Source organism: Ylistrum balloti, unplaced genomic scaffold (assembly GCF_031769215.1).
Source record: "Ylistrum balloti isolate Yb309-2 unplaced genomic scaffold, AGI_CSIRO_Ybal_v1 Utg370110, whole genome shotgun sequence".
NCBI lineage: Eukaryota > Metazoa > Mollusca > Bivalvia > Pectinida > Pectinidae > Ylistrum > Ylistrum balloti.
Genome location: NW_026782132.1, coordinates 1,049,142 through 1,070,728, shown reverse-complemented (window position 1 = coordinate 1,070,728; position 21,587 = coordinate 1,049,142). Strand labels below are relative to the sequence as shown.

Below are 21,587 nucleotides of genomic sequence, written 5' to 3'. Positions count from 1 at the left end.
AGAAAAAAAAAGGAATGTTCCATTGTGTGACCTTGTAGTTTTTATTATATAAAACAATCTAAAGCTTTGGATGTCCTTAAACAGCCTTGTGAACCATTTTATCAATATGGATTTTACCCCAGAAGACAATAACCCACCTGGTCCTGTATATACAGGTTGTTGGCCTTGTGAACCATTTTATCAATATGGATTTTACCCCAGAAGACAATAACCCACCTGGTCCTGTATATACAGGTTGTTGGCCTTGTGAACCATTTTATCAATATGGATTTTACCCCAGAAGACAATAACCCATCTGGTCCTGTATATACAGGTTGTTGGCCTTGTGAACCATTTTATCAATATGGATTTTACCCCAGAAGACAATAACCCACCTGGTCCTGTATATACAGGTTGTTGGCCTTGTGAACCATTTTATCAATATGGGTCTTACCCCAGAAGACAATAACCCACCTGGTCCTGTATATACAGGTTGTTGGCCTTGTGAACCATTTTATCAATATGGATCTTACCCCAGAAGACAATAACCCACCTGGTCCTGTATATACAGGTTGTTGGCCTTGTGAACCATTTTATCAATATGGGTCTTACCCCAGAAGACAATAACCCACCTGGTCCTGTATATACAGATTGTTAGCTTCATGAACCATTTTATCAATATGGACCACACCACGGTATTCAGGTTTCCACTCGTTCTCACTAATCAGTGTAATGACCATGAGTGCCTCCACCATCAGCTGACGGTATTCTGGCTGTGGAATTCTATTCAGTACCATCTCAACTCGAAGTGCGAACTTCAACTCTCCTGATGTCATCTATAAAGCAAGCATGTACATTTCTATCACAATAACTAAAACAATTTGTAATCAAAACGGGACAAGCCATGCCACGACCTACAAATGCATTATAACTTCTTCATTATAAAGTGAAGATATATGACAAGAATTTTACATTTTTCTCCAAGCTCTGATAAGTATAATTTTTGATGTAATTACAAACTTTCACAATGATAAGAGATATGTCAGAAATCACAATTATGAATCCTATTGTAAACGCTATTATAGTAAAACAATAGTACACAGACCTCTGACATATTTACAGAAAATTGGAGAACCAATCACGCAGCACCTACCTCCTTAGTAAGAGTCTGTGGCAGGTGCTCTCCTTCTACCGATACCCCAGGACCAAACTAATAACAGTAAATACATTTTTGTAACAACCACAACAAATAACTATTTTTAACAACCACCTATAATTAACAGCTACATTAACTCAATGCTCTTTAATTGTATAGTTAATCAAATGGAATGGAATTGTAAAATCAGCTGTATTACGAGATAGAGCCTAGAGGAACTACATATAGAAGCAGTCATCATACAATATTTTCTCATTCTGCATCTGCATCTCCGTACAAAAAAAGCACTATTTGTATTACAGTTGATTTCTTTAATCCATGGGTGAAACACTTGACATATGGACAGAAATTTAGTCAGACACACAGACCTACGGAGAGTGTGATATAAACTTTTACAGTTTCCACTAAGAAACAGTATAAATAAGCCAACAGGTCTTTTCAAAATGAATTTAAAAGTGTAAATTACATGAAAACATTAATTTGTAGTTACTAATGTAAAACTTCTGACTATATGTATCCATACAGTATCATTTGTTAGCTGAGTATGTTGCCCAGTGAACAGTAAGGATCATACTGTGGTAGGATCTTCTTGTAATAGCACAAATCTCAATGAGTGGTGAGTGTCAAACCATACACCTCAGATCTTCCTGTTATGTAGGCCAATATTCTGAATGGAAGAGATATCATCGACCCCAAAAGTATCAGGCAACCCCCTAGAGCTGTTGTCAGAAGAGATTTCATAACACATGCTTTGCAATGTTTTATCATTTCATACAATAATACTTTTTTAATAGCCAAAATATGTATATCCTTATTTTTTTGGTAACAAATTTACCATCTACCTGAAACACCTACCAATAATCATACTTTTCCAGTAAGGCTACTTTGTCATAGAAATCAGTAAAGTAATGAAGTCTACATACTCAGTAGCTTAAAACAAGTGAATTAACTCGATACATATCAATCTGTTGGTATCAGAAAGGAATGCCTACTGTATTGAGGAAAAGCCACACTCGGGGATACACACCCAGTAGCTTGAAACAAGTGAATTAACTCGATACATATCAATCTGTTGGTATCAGAAAGGAATGCCTACTGTATTGAGGAAGTGCCACACTCGGGGATACACACCCAGTAGCTTGAAACAAGTGAATTAACTTGATGCATATCAATCTGTTTGTATCAGAAAGGAATGCCTACTGTATTGAGGAAGTGCCACACTCGGGGATAGAATCCTACAGGAACACGGTTCAGTGCTCCATCCAATCGGCGTCTCCGGAGCCATTGGCCCTGTCGGTCCATCAAGATGTCTTCCTCTTCAGGACTGTCAAACACTGACTGGTTTAGAGACACACTGGGTGTTGCAGAAATGACCTATAAAATTGTACATATTGAAGCAAATGCTCATCAAAATGATAAGTATTCAATGTGTTTAGTAAACTTTCTATAATATAGTCTACACTTATCAATAATCAGAACTATGAATTCTAACAAGTAACACACAAAGTTTGAAATACATCAATTAACCATGGTTAGACATTCATGTATCCATACATTTGGATTTGTATAACAAGTATCTAAAGTAAAGTCAACTTTAAGAATGATTTCATTCTTTGATAAGTTCACTAAAAAGACTTTGATATATTTGCACATTGATATGATTTGAATTTATATGGAAATTAGTTTGTTACATTCGTATACATATTTGATAAAGCTAATTATTAATACATTGTACATACACAGGCAATTTGTCCTAAAGTAACTATCTACTTGTACAGACTGACCTGTCTATAACAACCACTCTAGGGTGCAGAGACAATCGTTTTTTTAGGTAAGTGACCTTTATAAACAGGTTCAACTGACATGAATTTTGCTACATCTGGACCCAAAACAAGTGCTGTTTATAGACAGGTATTTGTTATATAGGCGGTTTTTCATAGAGACGTTCCTGTTATGAGTGGTATTACATTTAGACCCAAAACCAATATCTTTAAAAGACAGATATTTTTTAGATGAATGTGGCCTTTCAGACATGTTTGGCTATATCTTATTGTTTTATCCTATTTCTGAAGTTCTAGAACAAACACCTCGTATACAAAACACTGCAATGTGTTCATCGAAAAATCAAAATGATCTCACGCATTAGTCAGCAAATAAAACTTGGGTTAAAAATAAGAAAAATAAAATATGAAACAAAGAGTCATTACACGTAAACAACTCCATGCAAAGTTTTAATCTAACACACTAAGGAAGAAGAGACAAACAGATAAATAGTCAAAAGATTTTATCATTTCATGCAACTGTCAACCATACAGAAAAAAGTATTTCAAAACCAGGAGAATAGTTGTCAGAGATTATGACTTTGTCCAGAAGGTCAAGGTCACCAGAATAGGAACTATCTAACATCTGGGACAAAACTTCAGAAAACAAGTGAAAGATTATTATCCACAAAATGTAAGTTAACAAACCAGATGATCTATAAATACATTTTCATCAATTTCCTAGATGTTGAAATCACACAGCAAACATCTGTTTGGACCAAATCATGAAATATATCAATTTCACCTTGAATGATGCTGTTTTTGAAGAATACTGTTTAAGACCAAAATCAATACCAAGGACTGGCTAACTGTTGTCAGGTAGATCAAGTCAAAACTAGGTAACTTGTTTTGTCAGCCAGAATGAGTCCTGCATTAAAATATCAACCAGAAATAGCATGAGACATATTCATCAGTAAACAATCCTATGCCTTTTTCATAACCTGTACACACAACAGTTGTCCTTGGAGTGTTTTTAATATCAATTTTTGTTCCATTTTTTTACCATGCGATAAAGCTACTTGCTATTAGTGATCGTATAAACTTAACCTGATTCACTTGACACATCTCACGAAGATATGAACATGTCTTCTTCTCACTCCCTGAATAAGAAATTAAGTGATGACAAAACTGAGAGCTAATGCATCCTTTCATGGATGACACACTTACTGTAAAATCAGATATTTTCATGGGGATTCATTTTTGTGGGGTTTTTTTTCATGGATAAATAAAGCTAAATTAATTTACTGATAATTATTTCAACATTTCAAAGACATTTACATGAGTTCGTGGATTATGGATACCAGTGATATCAATGAAAATAAATCCCCCAGATATTTTTTTTATGTTTATTTATTCATTCATGTAGCTATTTTTTTTTTTTTTTTTTTGTGGGGGTTGAGGGGGTGGAGTGGGGGGAGGCGGCAAAGTGCTAAAATTCATTAGCCTCTTATGTGGGAATGGAAATCTTGGACAGCGGAAATGGGGTAAAAATGTGTGAAAACAGTACGCATAAAGAAATCTGACTACTGATAATAGATAAAACAATTAATATAACTTCAAATTTCCCTGTAGTATCTGTCAAGGGCCGATGAACACTATCTGTATATATACAAGGCATCTGTCAATAAATATGAAGGTCCCAACAATGCTGCATGACAATCTGATCCCACTCAACAGTAGGACTTACAGCACTAGACAGCCTCCTATCTCCTAGCAGGGGCAGATGTAGTTCACAACATTCAATACTTTTCCGTCGGTCCAAGAGGACGTAAGGATTCAGAACTTCCAGGTTACCAACACTACTCCTTCTCCTACCAATGCGTTGTGGGACCTCCAAAGTCAGAGCTCCTCCTAGTGGTGCAGTACCACTTCTGGCCTCTTGTCTCATTTTCATGGCATACTGCTCATCTTTAACACAACAGTGCAAACCAACTCACTCAAAGCCATAAAATGTCAAACAGCCAACTTATCCCAAACCACAAATATTAAATTCAACAACTCAAGATGGTAGGGCAATATTTCAAACCATGGTAACAATAATTTTAGAGGTATGTATGTGTGACAGACAAAGCATTGGGTAGTACCAGAAATAGTTTTTCCTCAGCTGGACATTCTGCAAACAGTTCCTGTATCATAAATGTCATATCAGCTTTTCTAAAAGTCTACAACACAATATCACATTCTGGTATCACAGTGACCACAAAACAAAAGCTGTGATTGATACAAAAGTTGGTTAGCAGGTACGATGAAAGACTAGGGTTATCATGCAAGACACACCATCTGTGACAACAATATGTTAATAAGGTGCAAAGATTTGATATTGTCAAGCATCCACTTGAACTAATGGTAGGCAACTTCCTAAGTTCTGAAAGTCAGCTTTACTTGTCATGAGTGCAGTTTAAAGGAATATCCAAGATACATTACAGTAGTAAATAACAGCTGAGAAGAAACAACACAACTTATTCATGTATAGCTTTAGTATACAACAGGGAAAACAGCATTAACACTGAACCCTTTGTGACAGAACTGTCTGAGACTTTGAAAAAACAACTGAAATTTCATAACAGAAAAATATTTGGTGGCAGTTCATAGATTTAAAAATATCTGAAATTGTAAAACTATCCCACACAAGATCTTTTAAAATATACTTTCTGAGGCATATCGGTTTTAATCATGATATAAGTAAAATGCCTCTAATATCATCTGTATAGTCAGATATTCTGGTAGGTACTTATACTTGAGAATATTCTGTCACCATCAGGTTTTCAGTGATAAGCAAAACTAAAGATGGTAAATCAAAGCTATAAATAAATGTAGCTGCTAGTTGTTAGATTTAGAGATAACAGTTCATACACTAAGGAAACTATTCTACATGAAGGCATTGGCTACTTCTACTTCAGTCAATCAGCTGGCATTCATATTGACTCTACCTATGACATAACAACAAGTTCTTTCCTACCCCCAGACATATAGATAAAGCATGAGAGCTTCATTGTAAAAAAATCCTGCTATTATCAGGTACAAGGAACATTCCTCAGAAGTTTTATTTCACTATTTCTCTTACAAAAATCTAAAAGCAATTCTCTCTAATTTCCAACTAATTTATCTCTATCTAGTGACTATAGCTTGAGTCAGTGATCCCTCTGGTGACAGTAACATGAGTTAATGTCTCTCTGATGACAGTAACATGAGTTAATACTCTCTCTGATGACAGTAACATGAGTTAATGCTCTCTGATGACAGTAACATGAGTTAATGTCTCTCTAGTAACAGTAACATGAGTAAATGCTCATTCTGGTGACAGTAACATGAGTTGATGCTCTCTCTGATGACAGTAACATGAGTCAATGCTCTCTTCAGTAATAGTAACATGAGTTGATGCTCTCTCTGGTGACAGTAACATGAGTCAATGCTCTCTCTCGTGACAGTAGCATGAGTTAACATTTAGAGTGCCATATTAACTTTATAATTCTATAATCACTAGACAATGAATGCCAGCTGAAGCTCATTAGTTGTTTTAGAATGTTAAATGTAAGTAAATGACAATACAAAAACCTTATGCGGGGATTTACTGCTTAGTTTAGCAAACTCTGTTGTTTCCTCCCTTTTCTTCTTTGTTTTCACAGACAAATGGAACTCTTCACCGGTGCCGCCGTCACTTACTTCTACAGGAGAGATAAATAGGTGACTTAAACACACTACAAACATGCTGTAAACAAATCATCAGCTAAAGCCATCAAACAGCCTGGCTTCTGCAGTCGTCATAGACCACCAAGATATACCAGCATTACTTGAACATAAATGTCCAGGTCATTTTAACTAACACTGACTAAAAATCTTAATGCAATCTGAAGTGAAAAAGTGATATCGATGAGACAATAAGCCATGTTTGATTATGAGAAGAAAATGCAGTATCAAGTATATTGTAAATTTTAGTGAAAACCTACATGATCCCATCTTTTCAAAAAGACTTGAGATCAACTCTCTTTTAATATTTCGATAACAATCATGTAAGAAGTCGATAACACAATGTCTTAATTTTCTATCTACCTGTTTATATTATCACAATTAACTCAATGTTGTCCTCCATTAAATATTTGGAAATTTATACAGTGCAATAGCATATGAGTGCAAGGATAAATTTTGCTTCTGGAAAGAATTATCATGTTCAATTTCGACAAAAGCTTTCAGTAACACAGGAATCATTGAGATTACATTGGCTTGAAAACAGGTGAATTTCTTAGGAAAACAGGCTTAGATAACGCATCATTCCATGTAAAGCTGGGATATCTAAAATCAAAGCAAGTATATTGTTGTGATACACAGTTTTGATATCTAAAATTCCTGCTCTGAAAAATAAAGGGAAAAAAAATATATAGTGATGTATAAAGACTTAACAAAATTGACAGATTTTAACTGATTTAAAATCAAAATGCCATAAGTAAACATGAAGAGCTGCATTATGCTTCGGAATTCAGGAGGTAGTTTTCAAAGTTATCTCCCCTTGACGTTAAGCATGTTGTATCAATGCACATATTATTGTGTATTGTTTCAATCATGTGCTCAACTAACAACACCAATAATGATATCAATCAATTTCAAAGTTATATCATCAACTAACACCACAAATATGACAACAATACATTGATACTAAAATATATCATCCTTTTATATTACCTAGGTATGACACAAAATCTATTAACATTTCAAGTTCAATACCAGTAAAATATTATAACTTGTCTGTTTTTTCATTGAGGAACACTTCTAGAGAGATGATATATAGATATAAATTAGAGTTATATGTATCTTTGAATGATTTCTAAGCTATGACAATTTTCCTATGGCTCTATTTTCAGGAACTTGATGTAGGACCAATAAGGTATCTAAATAACATACAAATTTACATATGGAAAAGATCTGCAAACAATTTTTTTTAAATTTTTTTGTGAAAATTCAAAGAATGATAGAAATTATAATATAATGAAAACTAGACAGGAAAATGAAAACAACTCTAACTTAAGCAGGTGTGCTTGGCCAAATAACGACAACTTCACATATTTTATTTCAGCTGTGTTTTTTCCTATCATAGAGTTTGACTGAACAGAGGAGAGTAATTGAAAGTAATGAAAATGATGAAAGGAGAATTCTAATTCCTAATTTTACAGAATTGAACAGTATATAAATTTAACAAGAAATGTATTTCTGATTGTTTTCCTTCTAATTATAGGAATTCCATGGGATCACTATATTTTTGTCTGTCCTAATTTTCTACCTCTGAAATAACTAAAAGTATGTAAACATGTATAAATCTCCAGGAGAAAAGAATCTAAAGATGAGACAGAATGATTTGAAGGAGTCAATGAGAAAAAAACGAATAGAAGAAATTATTACTAATTTTCCAAATTCAACAAAATTTTAACTTTTTACCAACAACTTAGATCTAACCAGGTACTATTTCTAAATTTGTTCATGTGTTCTGGTTGAACAGGTGAATTATATGATGTTATTATCTTCAAAAACTGATGGTTTTTACTACTTAATAAGAAGCTCAGCTTTACATTACTTTTTAATTGGATGACAATGGTTGAATTCCAAAATACAGCAATACAATTTTCTAAATATGTCAAAGTCATGTTTTACATTAAAGTGCATTTTTTCAAGAATAATTGCATTATTTAAAAATAACTTGGACTTTTAAAGTTTTTGTCAATCCTCAAAATTCACCTCAGTTTCAGGTTTTCCCCTGAAATTCAAAAGAAATAAACCCAAACTAAATTAATTTCTAAACGTTCATATGACTGCCATGATTGCCTGAAAAGATGGGAAGTCTTCTTTCTGCTTATAAATGTGGATGTTACAATAAAGAATAGGACAGTAAAAAACACAGCTGATGAAATAAAATACTGTATTACAAAAATTATGCAAGAAGAAACTAAAACTCAAAAGAAATACACTGAAATTTATAAAATTGTTAACTTAATATTATCTGATATTATTTGTGTTAAAATATTTGATATTTCCTCACCTGTACTATTCAGAAAATCCAGAAATATTGCATAAATGGATATTCATAATGTTGCTGTATTTATCTGAATTTAAAATTTCTCTTTTTTTTTTACGATATTTTGCAGTATTTCTAATACTTTGACATCATTATAAAAAAGGTGCAGTGTTACTTGTTGCTGATCAAATCTTTTATAGACAAACTGCTTGATCACAATTATCCATTACTAGAAAACATTACTGAATATCATTAATTAGTTATGGTGTTGAAGGAATATAATTCCTGTTATTTTCAGGTGAATGGTGCATACAGCTGTACTAATATACTACCAGTTACATCTATATATCTACATTCAGTGCCAATATTAGAAAGTTCCACCATGACAGTATCAGTATATTAGCAATGTTCATAACAAATCCTGTTTTAACAGGTGTGGTTATCACACAGTTGATGTTATATTCCCCTGTTAACAGGTTAGTTGTGTGATAAGGACTCTAAAGTATTTTTTCACCTTTTATATCTTATTTTCCTTGGTTATTATTGTGATGAGTATAATACAGATACCGGTAAATAATGTCATTGGTGTACTAAAGTTTTAATATTAAATATGTATCTGTCTATGTAGTATGAGGTTTTATCAGAAGTAAATCACGTGTAAAAAGCAACCAAAATTATCAGCCAATTTGTGGAATATACAATGTATTAGCAAATCATCAATGTGTAAAGATAGTTAGCAATCTGTTTTAGCATACACAAAGGCAGTAGGCCATATGGAACCACAATTTACACTGTACCTGTAATCTTGTTTTCTAAGAATGTTGTAATAAAAATCACAAGAATAAAACAAGATCAGCAAATAAGAAATGACAAATGTAATGTGCAACTAAACAACAGGTGCTCACCCTTATGACATAGTAATTTTGTACTTGACATCCTCATGTTTGATAAATCTTTATAACAGAAATAGCAATTAATTCCCAGCAACTCCAATTAAAAAAAACAACAATTGAATCGATAGTAAATAACAAAATACTTCATAAATATAAAGGATTCTCATGTCAATCAAACATACTATTTATTACAAAACCGCCTCTGCACTTGTAAACTTTTCTCAAAATGCAAAGTGTGAAATATTATCTGCAATAAAGCATTTAAAATACCGACTGGGTATGTAATTAAAGCTTTATGGATGTAAAGAGTAACTGATCATAAGATCAACACACTCTGATATGATATATTTTCTATTTGTTTTTTAACATGAGTAATACAAGGAATGTACCAATTCACTATATAGGTATACATCCTTACCTGAACTTATCACAAATTCCTTTCCACTCAGGATGTGATGTAGAAGTGTTTTCAACTCAAAGGGAGACAAGTTAAGTAGATGATCAGATGCTTCATCACCTAAAATATTAAAATGAAATTCAAATACTGTGAAATGGAGAGTACACTGTCCCCTGAATAATTTCTATAGTGATGTTTAGGAAAGTTAGGGTCACAGGCCAGTAAAAATCTGACAATATCTAAATATAGACAATTCTGAGACCATCTATAGGAAAAAGATATTCTATACTGTCAAGTGAAAATTAAAAAATATTCTACATCATTCTGAGGCAATCTATAGGATAAATTCAAGGTATTCTAGACCATTCTGAGGCAGATATATTGAAAATAGAACGTCATGGACTTTTATATGTATCAGGAGGAAATTACTGATGCTATTTGTTTAGCTATATATACCTGAACATTTAAATGTCCTGGCCAGTTCTGAGGCCATCACCTGGATGATAAGACCAACCCGTAGTCTCAACATCTCATGGAACAGTTTTGGCTCTGTCCTGATAAACATGGCCAGGTACATAAGGATTTCCTACAAGTAGACATGTCAGCATTCAGCAAAATGTTGAACTGAACCTTGTCTTGATCACTGGAAGACCAATTTCTGGTCTATAACATTTCATCAGCAGAAAAGATAAGCATCTGAACTTCACATGATTTTTTTTATTGAAATCATTTGGTATAGACACAGGGGTACTCATTAAAAGTAATGTATTAAGAGTTTAAAAGGTCCTTCACTATCTGTAAACATATCATGATACATAGCAAGTGAAAGCTCTTTATTTGTTACTTGTGTTTCATTTGAAAGTGTATAAGAAGTGAAAGATCACCTTTTTTGTGTTTTAAACAAAGAAGGTGATTGTCTATACCTGTGTAAGGGATGCTGTACTGAGATCTGCTCCACAAGCATCAAATATGATAGAGGCTAGTTCATCTGGAGGCAAGGGACTGAAACATAGAATGACTTAACTACATATCAGGAGTTACTCAATACAACTACAAGTTGGTTGGTTGGTTGACAGGGTTTTTGTTGCCACAAATCCTCCCGTGTCCAGGTATTGTCTCACAGACAGACGTCACTGTTTTGGTGATGTGCACAACAGAAATAGCTGGTTGATAATATACAACACTACACAATGCGATCTTGATTTGAGGTATTACTTAAAAAGGGAAAGGATTACAGTATGCCTCAAAGCAAGTATAGTAAGACAAGCCTCTAAAAGTGTCTCTCAAGTATTGTATCACACTCACCTGGAGATGTGACCCTATAACCAAGTACTGTATCACACTCACCTGGAGATGTGCCCCTCTAACCAAGTACTGTATCACACTCACCTGGAGATGTGCTCCTATAACCAAGTACTGTATCACACTCACCTGGAGATGTGCTCCTATAACCAAGTACTGTATCACACTCACCTGGAGATGTGCTCCTATAACCAAGTACTGTATCACACTCACCTGGAGATGTGCTCCTATAACCAAGTACTGTATCACACTCACCTGGAGATGTGACCCTATAACCAAGTACTGTATCACACTCACCTGGAGATGTGCTCCTATAACCAAGTACTGTATCACACTCACCTGGAGATGTGACCCTATAACCAAGTACTGTATCACACTCACCTGGAGATGTGCTCCTATAACCAAGTACTGTATCACACTCACCAAGATATCTCCTTTTCCCTGTGTGGTGGTAGACCAATAGACAATAGTTTCTGTCTCACCAGCAAATCAGTGGCAGCCTGCATAACAACATGGAATATCAATATTATATTTACAATTAAACAATCTGTATGTATTGAATCTTATAAGTCAACTCAACTTCTGCTCAGAGAAAATTCACAGTCAAAGCAAAACACAATCAGGGTTAAAATTACAGAGTAATTACATAAGATACTCTGTTTAAACATAAGATATTGAAAGTTAAATAACTTGATACTTAGTATAAAACTATCAATACTGCAAGACAAGAAATAGAATGTAGTTGTGTAAGTCAAGTAAACAACCATGTTATAAATCATTACCAGGGCCAGATCTTCTACTCGTTTCCTCAACATCCCCGCCGTATGTCTCACCAGCCACCACTGCTTCCAGTGTCCTGCCTAAAACACAAATCATACAAAGTAGGTCTTGATAAAATAACAAGTGGTAGAGTCCTGATCAACTGATAAATACAGAGTCAAAATACACAAAACATATACAAGTGGGAAGCCTACCTTTTCGTACAACTCCACCAGGAGTTCCCTCACAGAGCAGGTTTTACCTCCAACCTCAGTGTCCCAGTCTAAACCCCTGCAGACAGTCAAACACATAATAAATAGACATCCAAATGTCTACAAAACTTATACCGCGCGGTATGTACAATTAAAACAAACAGGGGCAGAAGAAAAATGGTAGTAACATGACCTTTTTCTTATAGGTACAAGCTTGTCTGAATTTAAAGAGAATTGACCTTGACCCTACTTATCACCAATGTTTTTTAAGTGTAAAACAATTTTTCTTCGCAATGGAGGAGTGTTAATAAACCAAAGAGAGCAGGGGCTCAAAAGCTCACATATTTCCTATTCCTCAACCAGGAAACAGTATACCATAATTTTTTTTTTTTAGAGAATCTTGTACACAAGTTTTTTTTTTCCATTTCAAAAGTTGTCAACAGTGACATTTGACCCTTATACCTTGTTTGATAGCCATCATAAAATATGATTTCAAACTTTTTGTACTGAAAATACAGTGTAGATATAAACTTCATCTGTTTCAGAGTTCATAATCTTTAATCTTTCTTACTTAGACAGTGATCACTACATTGGTTTGTTGGTTGGTTTGCTATGAATATCCAAGGTCATATTTAGTTTATCTCAGTGACCTGAGAAACACAAATATATTCATCTTATGTTTCAAAGTCTTATGCTCTACCAGTTGAGCTACTGCAACCCATTACCATGGTAACTATAAACCCCTCTTTAAACACTAAATGGGGGAAGGTGGGTATAAAATGAAATGGTGCCTATGGCCTCAACTCACTTCTCTGTATATAGGAAGTGTACAATGTCTGCCTGTTCTTGAAGAACCTCTGTATTATTCAGCTGTTCAATGAGTTCTGTGATACTGATGTTGTCCTGATATGAATCTCGGTGGAATATGGCCTTGTGGGATACTTTTGGTGATCCAACAGGACTAACTACATCCTCTCCAAAATGGCCGCCTTTCAGGTGAATTTTTGGGTGTTGTTCATCATGAGAATCTGTGATCAGTAAATCTCAACATAGATTAATCAGACCAATACATGTAACAAAAAAAACTTCAAAACCTTCAAATATCAGTTGGACCTTGTTTTGGTATATAAGCTGAGTATTCTGTATGGACCATGTTTTGGTATATAAGTTGAGTGTTCTGTATGGACCTTGTTTTGGTATATAAGTTGAGTGTTCTGTATGGACCTTATTTTGGTATATAAGCTGAGTATTCTGTATGGACCTTGTTTTGGTATAAAAGCCGAGTGTTCTGTATGGACCATGTTTAGGTATATAAGCTGAGTGTTCTGTATGGACCTTGTTTTGGTATATAAGCTAAGTATTCTGTATGGACCTTGTTTTGGTATAAAAGCCGAGTGTTCTGTATGGACCATGTTTTGGTATATAAGCTGAGTGTTCTGTATGGACCTTGTTTTGGTATATAAGCTGAGTATTCTGTATGGACCTTGTTTTGGTATAAAAGCGGAGTATTCTGTATGGACCATGTTTTGGTATATAAGCGGAGTATTCTGTATGGACCTTGTTTTGGTATATAAGTTGAGTGTTCTGTATGGACCTTGTTTTGGTATATAAGCTGAGTATTCTGTATGGACCTTGTTTTGGTATATAAGCTGAGTATTCTGTATGGACCTTGTTTTGGTATATAAGCTGAGTATTCTGTATGGACCTTGTTTTGGTATATAAGCCGAGTATTCTGTATGGACCTTGTTTTGGTATATAAGCTGAGTATTCTGTATGGACCTTGTTTTGGTATATAAGCTAAGTATTCTGTATGGACCTTGTTTTGGTATATAAGCTAAGTATTCTGTATGGACCTTGTTTTGGTATATAAGCTAAGTATTCTGTATGGACCTTGTTTTGGTATATAAGCTGAGTATTCTGTATGGACCTTGTTTTGGTATATAAACTGAGTATTCTGTATGGACCTTGTTTTGGTATATAAGCTAAGTATTCTGTATGGACCTTGTTTTGGTATATAAGCTGAGTATTCTGTATGGACCATGTTTTGGTATATCAACTGAGTATTCTGTATGGACCTTGTTTTGGTATATAAACTGAGTATTCTGTATGGACCTTGTTTTGGTATATAAGTTGAGTATTCTGTATGGACCTTGTTTTGGTATATAAGCTGAGTATTCTGTATGGACCTTGTTTTGGTATATAAACTGAGTATTCTGTATGGACCTTGTTTTGGTATATAAACTGAGTATTCTGTATGGACCTTGTTTTGGTATATAAACTGAGTATTCTGTATGGACCTTGTTTTGGTATATAAGCCGAGTATTCTGTATGGACCTTGTTTTGGTATATAAGCTGAGTATTCTGTATGGACCTTGTTTTGGTATATAAGCTGAGTATTCTGTATGGACCTTGTTTTGGTATATAAGCTGAGTATTCTGTATGGACCTTGTTTTGGTATATAAGCTGAGTATTCTGTATGGACCTTGTTTTGGTATATAAGCTGAGTATTCTGTATGGACCTTGTTTTGGTATATAAACTGAGTATTCTGTATGGACCTTGTTTTGGTATATAAACTGAGTATTCTGTATGGACCTTGTTTTGGTATATAAACTGAGTATTCTGTATGGACCTTGTTTTGGTATATAAGCCGAGTATTCTGTATGGACCTTGTTTTGGTATATAAACTGAGTATTCTGTATGGACCTTGTTTTGGTATATAAACTGAGTATTCTGTATGGACCTTATTTTGGTATATAAGTTGAGTATTCTGTATGGACTTTGTTTTGGTATATAAACTGAGTATTCTGTATGGACCTTGTTTTGGTATATAAGCCGAGTATTCTGTATGGACCTTGTTTTGGTATATAAGCTGAGTATTCTGTATGGACCTTGTTTTGGTATATAAACTGAGTATTCTGTATGGACCTTGTTTTGGTATATAAACTGAGTATTCTGTATGGACCTTGTTTTGGTATATAAACTGAGTATTCTGTATGGACCTTGTTTTGGTATATAAGTTGAGTGTTCCGTATGGACTTTGTTTTGGTATATAAACTGAGTATTCTGGTTGGACCTTCTTTGTGTTTGGTTTCCTGATCAGAAGTTTAATTTTTGTAAACAACAAAGGTTTTATTTCATTCTTGTGCTTGCAGAAAAATTCTGTCCAATTAAGATATGTTCTATACAGTTTAAGTTTGTGATTGTTTTCATCTATAAACTTTGGTTTTGAATGTTGGTGGTGTGAACAAGAGCACTGATTATTGCTCAGGTAAGTCAACATGCAATTTAACACCTTGTACAGAACTGCTAACACAATAAGATAAACAAATGTGTCCTGTTAGAATAGATATACTGTCTAAACTTGTGTCTCATTAGATCACTGATAACGCCATTGCTTCAAGATCAATCACACCAGTTTTTAAAACTGAAAATTTCAAAGTATGTGCAAATTTACCTGTTGAATGAAAACAGAAAAGTGTAAAAAAAAATATTAATCTACTTAAGAGCTGGATCATTATACAAGGGACAATAAGGCTCAAACATCCATGACAAAAAATGAATACTGATGGAAAAGCAAAATTTAGAAATCAAAATAAACCAACCTACTGTGGCCAAAATTAATTTGCCAACATCAAAATGTCCCAATTCATAGTACTGGATACCCAACCAATCATGGCAATCATGCTAAATGATATCTCACTTCGGTCTCCTTTACAACAGCAAAGGTTAGGGGATTGGGCCCAAAGGACCCACTTTTTGACCTGATGTTCTTTAGGTAGACCAACTCTCTTCTTTTAAATACTGATAGGTACTTCAAAGGAAATTCAGGTAAGATCCATGTAGGTATGTGTGTGATTGTATAGTGCCTCTGGTGTACCAGTTTGTTCTATCCAGGAAGGACTAATCCTGTTATTGGGCTTCATGACAACTAGATTAAGAAGTGAGAAATAGAATTCCACTTCACATATCTATCTTATTAATACACAAAACTGCATATATATTCTAAAACCATAAGCCAGAACTGTTACTTCTCAACATAAACATTCAAACATGCAACTTAAACAGCAGGTATGTTCATGCTTCATTGAACATTAAAACCAAGTTTTATCTGATTATCAAAGAAACTATTTGCAAATACCATGGAAAATGTAGACACATACCGTCAGCAGGAGAACCAGGACTACTGGGATTGCTGCATGAGCTGCCATCTGGTGGTCAATAAGCAAAACAGTAGAAGCTTTAGTAGTAACTGAGACTTCACACATAATTTCATAGTCATAACACACACTGTATCATAATCACAATGCATAACACATTCAAGAAAAAATGAAGCATTCATCTAATTTTCATTTTTTCAAGAAATGTTTGCCATTACCGTCAGTTATTTTTTTCTCCAATGACCACCTATCTGCCAATTTTGTTTTTCAGATCACCCCAAAATCAATTAGGTATAACTAGGGACCACAGGGAACCTACATGTGAAATTTGAGAAAGATCCATCAAGTGACTTTTGAAGAATAGCGGTATCAAACCTTTAGTGTCAAATTCAAGATAGCTGCCTGTCACCGATTGTTTTTCCAATTTATCCCAAAATTGGAAGGACACTATACATTACAAGACATTATAGGGACCATGTGCAACCAACATTAAAGTTGAGAAAGATCCATCCATTGATTTCTTCAGAAATTTCAATAACAAACTTTTAAGTCTAATATTCATGATGCTCACTCAGTCATAAACTGTGTTAGTTTTTTTTATCAGTTCCAAAATCAAAATGGCATAACTGGAGACAAAAAGGAACCTTCATATGAAATTTGAGATAGATCCATTGGGTAATTGTCATCAAACAGCGATAACAAGAATTATTTAAAGACTATGATGCATGGACGATGGACCATGGATACAGAGCGATTTGAAAAGCCCATCTAAAAATCCATCTTCCATCCAGAATGAGCAGTTTGAATGAATTTGTCAAATGCCAGTTCACCAGTCACACAATGTTCTGATACTTGCAGTTTTGACCTTGTGCAATCTCTCTCATATAAATTCCAAACAGTTAACAAATACAATGACTGTTGCTTATATTATACCACTTATAGTTTATCACTGATGTGAAGGTTTTTCAATCCCTATAGCAATAATGATCCTTCCTTAACCATACATATAACCAACACTGAACCACACATTTTAGCTATTTTATCTATTCACAAACCGATCATGCTTCAAAAGTGAAATTTTGGGTACCATATTTTAGGAAATGTTTCAAAATCTGTGCTAACTTTTGCATAAGCCAATATGTTACATTAAAGAGTACACTACTTCATTGAAAAACGTTATGTAAAAATCAAAATCACCAGATCTATGAAAAGCTTTGGATAATTAAATGAGCGTTCTGACTCAAAGAAATTACATACAAAAAAAAAGAAATAATGATTAATAAATACAGTATATTAGTATACTCTCTTTATTGTAAGAATAGAGTTACATGTATAAACTACGAAAGAGAAGAATGAAGAGCTGAGAAAAGATATTATGACATATCTGAAGTACAAAGGTACAGATTATAAAGTTATATCTATAATATACACACAATGCCATGATACAGTGTTAATGTAGATTCTTCATTTAAACTTGTCCCTACTTAGTGTTAACCAGTATCAAGGAAGATGTTTATATCATGTCATGGTTTATCTTAAATGTTGTTGGTGAAATGTGCCAATTCAATACACTGGTGATATGACTTCTGCTTAATAGGAAAAAATCACATAGAAATGTTGTGAACATGAATAGCATTGTAGGCAAAGATATTGAAGTGGCATTGTGAACAAAGGGCCATAACTCTGTTACAGGAAGATTTTGATCCCAATTTTAGTAACATCATCTTTAGAGTTAGAAATAGACACGGCTAGATGGATTGACAAATGTCATCACATATGTGTTATAACCTTTCTGATGCCGGCATAAAACTGAAATTTCTTTTTTGAAAACTCAACCATGACAATATTATTTTCATCATTTATTTTATTTTATTTTGTAATCCTACAGAGGATGGTTTATATAGATGTTTGATATAAAAAGGGGCACATCTAGTGAAAAACAATCATCCATGCTGTTAATATTAAGACCAAACATTATACAAAATAGCGAAAAGGCAGAGAGAATACACACAAGACAGGTATATATACCAGATAAAAGGCTGTGAGAGAAATTATGACAGGACACTCTCAGCTGACAAAGATAATAAAATCACACAGTATAACTAAGATCGCTAGCAGCTGGCATGACCTACCTGACTGGCCACTTCTGTCTAGCCTCTTCAGAGAAGCATGTAGAGCTCAAGAACAAACACAGAAAGTACTAACATATACAACAAATACATTGACAGACTGGGTAGCATTCATTATCATTTACAGTTTATAACCCAAAATTACTTACAATAAAAAATTCATTTTCACATTTTCAATATAATTGTTTTATTTCCAGAAAGTCTGTATTTTTAGAAACTTTGAAAATAAATTCTTTCATATTGTAAGTAATTTTGATTTTCTTTTAAGAGTAGTCTTGGAAATATTCTCCCCAGTCTACTTAACTATATAAAACATGTATATATGTACAGCACAGTCAATTACACCCCGTAGGTAATGCTATACATATATGCACTAAGAGCTACAACTACTAATAACTTAGTGTGTTTGTCCTACTGTATCATCAGTAAGGTACATGACAACAAGACTTCACTTGATATCAACAGAATGATGGCTGACATACAAAAATAAATAAACAGCAAGCAAGACAGTTAAAAAAACTAAAAATATTATTAAAGATGCAAAAATATATATGTATATCATTTAAATAAATGCAAAAGATATGAAGCTTAAATTGGATGCAATAATACATATATCATAAAAATAGACAAAACTATTAGAAACTGACGTAGAACTTCATTCATTCCATTTAAAATAGCTAACAATTATACAGAAGTTAGGAAACTATTTATCTAGCAAGGAGAAAAATCTCGGTCAAAAATGCTGGTGAGAAGAGAGCATCAGCATATTAAGTATTCAGCAGGACAATTAAAAACAATAGAAAACTACAATAACCAATTCCTAAGAGAGGGTCAGAAAGATTTTAGTTTTAAATAAAGATTATAATATGACAGAATCTATTGAAGATTAACAATAACATTTAGTTAATTTTTCAAGATACATCATAAAATTTTGCAATAGAGAAAAAAGATGAAAATAAAAATGCAAACAGCAATGTGACAAAGCCAAACTCCATAATTCTAACTACTTTAAAACTCTGTAATAATCTAATTTATAAAAAAGCGACTAAAAAGAAGATATATCAGTGCCAAGTTTATGAATGTTTGAGATCTGTTTTGTAACTGTATGATATAATTAATCAATGAGATTGTTCACCCATCTAACAATAATGAAGCAATTCAAGCAGAAAATTAAACATTACATGTATATATGCTTATAGGCATTGAAAACTTACCATATAAGGACTGACCTCTCTCTACAGACACAGAACAATCTAACATGGATACTATATCCTAAATGTATTGTAGCTGAATCAGTAATACAGCCAACGTTAAGACATTGCTCTAAAGTCTAATCAGGACAGTCTAAATATAGCAACCAGGAGAAGCTAGTATTCTACTGCTACATTGTACAAAGGAAATTTATACTTTATAACAGATTGATCATTGGATAAAGTACATTGTAAGGGGGAGTAATCATTGCATACAGTAACATTGTAAGGGGGAGTAATCATTGTCTACAGGACATTGTAAGGGGGAGTAATCATTGCCTACAGTAACATTAGAAAGGGGAGTAATCATTGCCTACAGTACATTGTAAGGGGGAGTAATCATTGCTTACAGCATATGGTAAGGGGGAGTAATCATTGGCAACAGTATATTGCAAAGGAGAATAATAATTACCTACAGTATATTTTAAGGAGAGAGAGAGGGAGGAAGGGGGTGAAAACATTGCCTACAGTACATTGTAAGGAAGCGATCCTTTGCTACAGCAATCACTCATTAAACGAATTGTTGTACCTTAATAACAGCCCATGGCCTATAGTTTATCAGAAGTGAGTGATCATTGCCTACAGGACATTTTAAGGGAGTGATCATTGCCTACAACATATCTTAAGGGAGTGATCATTGCCTACATTTTATTGAATGGGGGAGTAATCATGATCCACAGTATATTTTAAGGGAGTGATCATTTGGTACTGAACATTGTAAGGGAGTGATCATAGGGTAGAGTACATTGTAAGGGAGTGATCATTGCCTACAGTACATTGTAAGGGAGTGATCATTGGGTACAGTACATTGTAAGGGGGTGATCATTGGGTACAGTACATTGTAAGGGAGTGATCATTGGGTACAGTACATTGTAAGGGAGTGATCATTGGGTACAGTACATTGTAAGGGAGTGATCATTGGGTACAGTACATTGTAAGGGAGTGATCATTGGGTACAGTACATTATAAGGGGAGTAATCATTATTTGTCTACAGTACATTGTAAGGGGAGTAATCATTATTTGTCTACAGTACATTGTAAAGGGAGTAATCATTATTTGCCTACAGCTCATTCAAAAAGGACATCCTTGCCTACATTACATTGTAAGATGGTTATGATTTTTTACATTACATCGTAGGATGGTAATGATTTTCGACATTACATTGTAAGGGGGATATGATCATTGCATATGGCTTAACTGCACACAGCACACTGTAAGGGAGCAGTATTTGCCTACATCATCTACAATATGTACCATGTTAGGGTTAGGAAATAATGTGTATAGCTGGCTACAAGGAAGGTAAAAATCATTTCTAATTCCCCTTTGATAGAGAGCAACAGCTTGATTTTTTTAAGGAAGCAAATTCTTGTGAAATGAAGATATCACACAATATTATACACTCATTCTGTTTTCAGTCATTATCTCATAAACCAGGTAGTTATTAACCTGATGAAAAACTAGACTTCAAATGATATCATGTTCGGTACAGCTTCTTATACACCTTTAAAGAATGACAACATACTACACTCG

The 21,587-nt window shown here is 33.9% G+C and overlaps 1 protein-coding gene across 1 annotated transcript in view; it reads right to left on the bottom strand.

The window, feature by feature from the left end:
- The window catches only part of LOC132550219 (probable phosphorylase b kinase regulatory subunit alpha), a 50,398-nt gene that overhangs the window by 3,287 nt on the left and 25,524 nt on the right, over positions 1–21,587 (bottom strand). Inside the window, exons 20-32 of the mRNA XM_060214259.1 lie at positions 18,810–18,854; positions 16,681–16,728; positions 13,328–13,547; positions 12,523–12,598; positions 12,331–12,408; positions 11,972–12,048; positions 11,170–11,248; positions 10,703–10,832; positions 10,268–10,366; positions 4,643–4,863; positions 2,336–2,509; positions 1,133–1,189; positions 612–815 (exon numbers count right to left, since the gene is read on the bottom strand). Of these exons, the coding sequence (XP_060070242.1) occupies positions 612–815; positions 1,133–1,189; positions 2,336–2,509; positions 4,643–4,863; positions 10,268–10,366; positions 10,703–10,832; positions 11,170–11,248; positions 11,972–12,048; positions 12,331–12,408; positions 12,523–12,598; positions 13,328–13,547; positions 16,681–16,728; positions 18,810–18,854 (1,508 nt within the window). The remainder of the gene's footprint in view (positions 1–611; positions 816–1,132; positions 1,190–2,335; positions 2,510–4,642; positions 4,864–10,267; positions 10,367–10,702; positions 10,833–11,169; positions 11,249–11,971; positions 12,049–12,330; positions 12,409–12,522; positions 12,599–13,327; positions 13,548–16,680; positions 16,729–18,809; positions 18,855–21,587) is intronic.